Raw genomic sequence first — 6,763 nt, forward strand, 5'->3', positions numbered from 1 at the left:
ATAGCATCTAATCCCTATAAAATAGTTCTTATATTTTTCTAAAGAAACAAAACATAGATCAGTTGTCCTATAAAGTAGTACTAATTATTATTTTTCTTTCAGTTTTAAGATTAAATAATTTTCATTAACTTTTTAGATATACAAAGATTCAAAAATTTCATAGAATTTAGAAGAATTCGTATCCTATAAAATTTATGTATATTCCTTTAAAATCCATCATAAAAAGAATTGGATAAATGCATTAAAATCTCATCAAATCTTTTAAAATACTGCAAAATTTCTTACTTATGAATTCTTTCAAATTCAATTACATTCATGGATTCAATACCATCCCCTAAAGCCATGTACAGATTGACCATCCTTAGTTCCAAGAATTTCTTGTAACATCCCAATTTTTAGTATATAATTGGAGCCCCGATATAGTTGTCAGTTGTCACTTATAGATATGATGGCTTTAATAAGATTTTTTTATTAAAGTCATTTTATGTAAATCAAAACAAAAATCAAGTTTTTATTCAAATAGTATTGGGCCTACTGAATCAAATCACTATAACGAACCAAAACAAGCTCATAAATTTCCCACTCGTGTAAACCGGTCCAGTCAGATGCTATCCAAACCGGGAGCTTCAAAATCGATTCTCATCGTTCCGCACGATCGAAGCGAAGAAGGAGAGATCTCTCTGTAGCGAAAATGGTAAATCCATATACGTCCATCCCCGGAATTTTGATCGGTTCTTTTTCTTACAGTTTCTGTTTTCATGTTCTTTCCGGTGAGGAGACGGCGAAACCGATTGGGAGTCCGATTCCGGTGGCGATTTACCCGACTTTGTCGGTGTTCACTCTAGCGATTGGCCTCGTCATCACCGCGTTCTTCTTCATGTAAGCTTAAGCTCGATCTGATTCCTGGATCCCCAAATTGTTATTACATTACGACTCAAACTGATCATGGCTAGGTTTTGAGTTATGTAAGGATCATATGTTTTTGTCTGAAAACTTAGTTAAAGGTCTTTTTGTGATAGACTTAGCTTGTGTACATGTGTGAGTTCGGTATCATGTCATGGTTTCAAAGATTCAGAACTTGCATGATTTCTCTGAATGTAACATAGTGAGAGTTGAGGAGACTTGAGACACAAGAAATTTAGATTGTATAATTCTCGTTCACGTAAGAATCGTCAGCCTTTCGGTTCTAGCATGTGGGTTAGTTAGTCTCCAATAGAGAGTTGAAACATTCATATTAACTTTTTTTCCACTGTTGGTTCGATCCAACAAGGAGTGATCAAAGTGTTTTTTTTTTTTTTTGGGTAGCTTACACTGACATAACATTTGTGATGCAGCTATGAAGCTACATCATCTAGGAAAAACCGTAGCCTCGGGATGGAGCTCGCATCTGCAACAGTAGCATCTGTTTTCTTGGTATGCCTTTACTCTTCCTTCTTCATTTTAACCTTTTTAATAGTGGTCGCAAACCCTAGTGTTGTGGTTTAAAACTGTTCCTCTGTTAATCGCAGGGGTTTGGATCATTGTTTTTGCTACTTGCGAGTGGTGTTTATGTCTGATACTTCTTCCTCAATACTGTTCCCGACTAGTTCATTTAAGGAGTGAAAAAATCAAGAGTTTTGATGAATTAAAAAAGTGCGGTTAAATAATAAAATTTAACCAACAGATTTTTTTTTTTATCGATGGTTAATTATGCTATTACAAACTTTGAGAAATATTACAAGACGATTCTACGGTCGACAATTCTACCTGTCTTATTAGGATTCACGCCAGACTGCATCATCTTGAGCCGTCTTACGAGATCCATGCCTAGCGGTAGTCCTTGCGCCATGCCGAAGATCTTCTACATGATTTTCTCCATAAATATGCATAATTCGCCTTTGCTGGAATTCGAAACTCAGAACTCCTGATGTAGAAGAATTAATGAATCTTTAGTTAAACCACTGAACTAATGGGGCTTCCATGTTTAACCAACAGATTTAATCCAAGTTTTAATTACTTGACTTGACCCATGTTTTGCACCGTTCAGTTCCGTTTTCAACAACAAAATCAGATAGAAGTTTTGTTTGGTTCTTCACATTTTTCCGGTTCCATTTCAAGAAAACCGGTTCTGTACAAACCAGGTTGGACTGGGCCAACCCACTAGTCCAACAATCTACAGAGCTGTTGTGCAAGCAATCTTAAGGAGAGTTATATAGACAATTAATGTATCCAGGTTAAATTAAAAAAAAAAAACTATTAGCTTAAAAACCATGGAGTCAGATTCTGATTAAACTTTAAGCAACCTTAACGGGAATATTCATAATGAGTTTCTCAACCACAGAACAATACTATTTTAATATAATTTTAGAAAATAATTAAAATTAACTTTTATTTTATTTTATTTTAAAAAAATTAGTACTTTTTTATTCTATTTGATTATATATCAGCTTTTTTTTTTTAAATAAAAAAAGACTGACATATAGTCAAATGAGTATCTGGATGGAATCAAAAATTTCTAATTTAAAATATGTATCTTGCCTCTCTCTTCTATTTTATATTTTTCTCCGAAGTAATTATTACTTATGTTGACAAGGCTTTCAGACTTGAGTTTTGGTTGGATTTGTTTATTTACATATATTTAATGACGAGTTTTCCGTCAATTCCAAGAAAATGGTGTTTTACGGATGGTTTCTGGAAAGAGAATGAAGTTTTTCAGGTCAAGGATGGTACAGTACTCTAAAAGGATTTGCGGATTTAATGGGTGCAAGGAATGTTCGGGCTTCCCTTACTCCTTTTCATGCGGAGATGGAAGCTTTATTATGGGCAATAGAATGTATGAAAAACTTACGATAATTTCAGTTTACGTTTGCAACAGATTGTTCTCAATTGGTGAAGATGGTTTCAGAACCAGAAGAATGACCAGCATTTGCAAGTTATTTGGAAGATATAAACAGCTTGAAAGAGAGTTTTTTCCGAGGAGGGATTATCTATGCACCAAGAACGCAGAACAAGAAAGCGGATAGCTTAGCCCGCAGTGCTAGGAAGGAAACGTCTTTTGTAGTTCACATGGATTACGATCCTCCAGTTTAGTTCACAGAGTCAATATGAGTCCGTAAAGTTGATGGAAAAAAAAATGACGAGTTTTTATACTCTTAATTATGTATACTAATTTTAATTCGTAAACTGATTTCAACTTGTAAACCGATTTTGTAAACCAATATCAGTTAATAAACCCAATTTCTAATCATAAACAAATTCTAATTTATAAACCATTCCAAAATAAATCATTTTTATAATTTCACGAATTATACGTGACTAAATTAGTCATGAAATATTTGTGAAGAATCAGTCACAAAAAGACAAAATGGTTATGAACATTTTTTTTTTTGTAACACGGTTATGAATATATAGTCACGTTTTTCTTTGTTGCTTTTCTTGATTATTTTGTCATTTAGCACGAAATTTACAAACAACAACAAAAAACGTAACTGCAGCTTTTTTTCTGAAGAGTGATAATGTACCTTTTTTTTTTTTTTACTTTCTCTTCTTCTTTGTTATTGTGGAGCAAGAACTTATCATTTCAAAGTTTAAACTTTTAACAAGATTTGTCATTTTTTGGTGAAAAGTCAAGATGGATTCGAATAGAGAAAGATATATTATTAAAAAAATCCAAAATTAAACAGATTTTATTTTTGTCAAAAAATAAATAAAGAAAATAAACCATTAATCTTACCTATTTTTTTATATGACTGAGTGGATGATCACTACGCACTAGTCGCCAAGTGCTATCAAAATTCAAAACGAACATGGCCAATACAACCCGTTTATCTAGTAATGAAATTCAAATTTTTAGCAGAAAAAAACATGATCAATACCGAAAAATATAACAAAGATATAAATCATGGTTATTTTGTTTTGTTTTGCTTTTTCAACTGTGTTTAAAATTTATGAATGCTGTTTTCAATGTTTTAACATGTAAACATAATGTGTATTGTACCAAAATCTTATAACTTTCATTTACTCTCCATTCTTAAACAATTAAATAAATTTGTAAGAAATATTAAAATATAATATAAATTAATTTTAATTTTAATTTTAGAAGGAAAATAATGAAACTTAAACGATAAGTATAACTAATTAAATACGCTAATATATTATTTATTTTTTATAACTTTTTATTAAATTAAATTTGAATAAGTTTCCACATAATTTTTTTTAAAAAATTGAAGTATGATTAAATTTCGTAATATGGCAGTTGTTTTATGCTCATAAATGTTAAAAAAAAGTATAATTTGATTTTCATAAAGATATAATTACAGTTTTAGAGTTGCAGTTGAATCAGCATTTTTAAATAAAGCTGATATTCATAAAAATAAAACAGGGCGTTATAAAGTAATATTTTTTTATATAAATATTAAAATATTGTCTCAAAATTGACTTCATAACTCTTCACTATATAAGAAGGGAAGATGATCTTACATTATACATACAAAACTTGGTAATATGGCAAATCAAGCCAAACCGAGACCTCTATTACTCGAAAAGAAACCAGTTGAGTTTGTTAAACCCTTAAAACACACACCTTGTGGAAATCTTTCCCTTTCTACTTTAGACAATGAACCTATCAACGAACCTATGTATGCATATATTTACGTTTATGAACCAAACGAGAAAAACCAAAATGATCCGGTCTCTCTTCTTAGGAAGGCTTTGTCCGACCTTCTGCTGTACTATTATCCAGTTTCAGGCAAGCTAGTGAGACGAAAAAGTGATGGAAAGTTTCAGCTGGTTTGTATTGGGGAAGGAGTGCCTTTCGCAGTTGCTACAGCAGATCATGATCTCTACTCTCTAAACTATGTAGAAAACTTTGCCGATGAAGTTGCAATGCAACTTGTGCATGAGCTCGATGTTAATTTTCAAAGTGACAATGGCTGTGATCCTCTCTCTTTGCAGGTATCTTCTTCTTCTTTTTTGAAACTAGGTATCGTTTTTTCCCTTGTATATATATAGTTTCTAATAAAAAAGTTGATATTCTAGCTCTTTCTTGTATATATCGCTTTTGTGTTACATACAAGTTCTTCCCATATTTATATAATATTCACATATTTGAGCAAAAATTAGTTTCTTTGTAAACTGGCCAAAATAGTTTCTTTGTAAGCCAGTCAAATTTTTTTAATCAAAATGTTAGATCTAATTAAGAAAAATATATTTCCTTTGGATTTTGAAGGTGACCAAATTTTCTTGCGGTGGATTCACCATTGGCATAGCAGTGACGCACGTGTTGTGTGATGGCTATGGTGTGGCTACGATCTTCAATGCTCTAACCGAGTTAGCCAGCGGAAAGAGCGAGCTATCGGTAGTGCCGGTGTGGCAAAGAGAGCGACTGGTCGGGAAATTAGACGGTGAGCCGGCTAAAGTACCCGGCGCTGATTACGAAGGTCTTATGGCCACATCACCATATATGCCAAGCGGTGATATGGTATGTTTATTCACATCAATTTTGGATCACTAAGTTTGTCAAAATCATCTACTATATATTATAATTGATAAATTTTAATTATTAGTTTGTTAGTGTTTTGCATCTTATGCCGTAAGAAAATATTTGTTTATCATATTTTTGCATAGTCTACTTACCAGTTAAAAGTAGACGCACACAATCTAACTACAATCTTTACGATGATTAGACTTTTGACTATAATGCTCTTTAATTTATACATTTAGTTGCGTTTTACTTATTTATGAAATAATGTTTTCTTAGATATCATTTTCTTGTTAGAACTATGAAAATTATTTAAGACTTCGGACGTTGCTGTTTACGTTCATATTTGTTAATGATCTCCATTTAACATCAAACGGACAAAAAACAAATTAAAAAATTAACCAGGTATTGAAAAATGCTAAATGTCAATTACCACATATGAAAAAGTCACACATTCGAGAAAAATCTTTATTGTTTGTTAATTCAAGACAAACTTTGGTTTATATCCTATATTTGATCCCCAGGTCACAGAGACGGTAAACATTATGGCTGAAAATATAAGTGGGCTTAAAGACACTGTGGTACTTAAGGAGCGTTTCACTACTTTCGAAATTCTTTGTGCTTACATATGGAAAGCAACATCTCGGGCCTTGAAGCTAAACTTAGACGGCATCACTGTTCTTATCATAACCGTCGGAATCCGAAATGTTCTAGATCCACCACTCCCCGAGGGTTACTATGGTAACGCTTACATAGACGTTTATGTTGAGATACCTGCAAGAGAGCTAGAGGAATCATCGATCTCTGACATTGCAAAGCTCGTGAAGAGAGCCAAGAAATCATCTCTTGACAAGACGCATATCGTGGAGGAGCTAAGGAACTCAGAGAGATTGATGAAAGAATATGCCAAATTCGAAGGAGTAGCTGATGGTGTATTTCTATTGACAGACTTGAGAAACACCGGATTGTTCGAGTCCATGGACTTTGGTTGGAACAAGCCTGTGAATATATGGCCGCTGACACCTCAGAAGTACGAACGTAACTTCGGGATTATCATGAGACCTCCGAAGTTGGATCCATCAATGGAAGGTGAGGCTAAAGTTGTCATGACATTGCCAAGAAATGCAATGGTTAACTTGAAGAAAGAAATGGCTAAAGAAGTCGATCGTGGGTTAAAGCTCATGAAACCAAGGCTTTAGAGCATAGCCAATGTATTATTTCATTTTTTTTTTCTCTAAAATAGTGTAATTCTGAAATTGAGTTGAATTTTCTTCTTATACATTATTCTATTTTTGACTCTAAAAA

At 32.8% G+C, this 6,763-nt stretch overlaps 2 protein-coding genes across 3 annotated transcripts; both read left to right on the forward strand.

Annotated features, from left to right (window-relative positions):
* Positions 1-392: 392 nt before the first annotated feature.
* On the forward strand, positions 393-1,676 carry LOC106386267 (transmembrane protein 258-like). Of its 2 annotated transcripts, none has more exons than XM_013826135.3 (4): positions 393-694; positions 776-879; positions 1,335-1,413; positions 1,509-1,676. In XM_013826135.3, exons 1-4 carry the CDS (start codon positions 692-694, stop codon positions 1,554-1,556), a joined length of 234 nt encoding a protein of 77 aa, XP_013681589.1. In that variant the 5' UTR covers positions 393-691; the 3' UTR covers positions 1,557-1,676. The 2 variants fall into 2 exon arrangements, with proteins under 2 accessions (XP_013681589.1, XP_013681590.1); XM_013826136.3 differs by having other exon boundaries at positions 443-694; positions 779-879.
* A 2,618-nt stretch (positions 1,677-4,294) lies between these two features.
* On the forward strand, positions 4,295-6,763 carry LOC106384833 (spermidine coumaroyl-CoA acyltransferase-like). The gene is made up of 3 exons (XM_013824741.3): positions 4,295-4,932; positions 5,207-5,458; positions 5,983-6,763. The coding sequence occupies exons 1-3, from the start codon at positions 4,483-4,485 to the stop codon at positions 6,655-6,657; spliced, it is 1,377 nt and encodes a 458-aa protein (XP_013680195.2). The 5' UTR covers positions 4,295-4,482; the 3' UTR covers positions 6,658-6,763.

The sequence above is a fragment of the Brassica napus genome, chromosome C3, assembly GCF_020379485.1.
Source record: "Brassica napus cultivar Da-Ae chromosome C3, Da-Ae, whole genome shotgun sequence".
Lineage (NCBI taxonomy): Eukaryota > Viridiplantae > Streptophyta > Magnoliopsida > Brassicales > Brassicaceae > Brassica > Brassica napus.

Bases quoted from the DNA above. Each gene is read 5' to 3' on its own strand.
- LOC106386267 (XM_013826135.3), top strand. The intron at 880-1,334 runs GTAAGCTTAAGC...TTTGTGATGCAG, and splicing joins ATCACCGCGTTCTTCTTCAT to CTATGAAGCTACATCATCTA. The intron at 1,414-1,508 runs GTATGCCTTTAC...TGTTAATCGCAG, and splicing joins CAGTAGCATCTGTTTTCTTG to GGGTTTGGATCATTGTTTTT.
- LOC106384833 (XM_013824741.3), top strand. From the start codon at position 4,483: ATGGCAAATCAAGCCAAACCGAGACCTCTATTACTCGAAAAGAAACCA. The intron at 4,933-5,206 runs GTATCTTCTTCT...TGGATTTTGAAG, and splicing joins GTGATCCTCTCTCTTTGCAG to GTGACCAAATTTTCTTGCGG. The intron at 5,459-5,982 runs GTATGTTTATTC...TTTGATCCCCAG, and splicing joins ATATGCCAAGCGGTGATATG to GTCACAGAGACGGTAAACAT.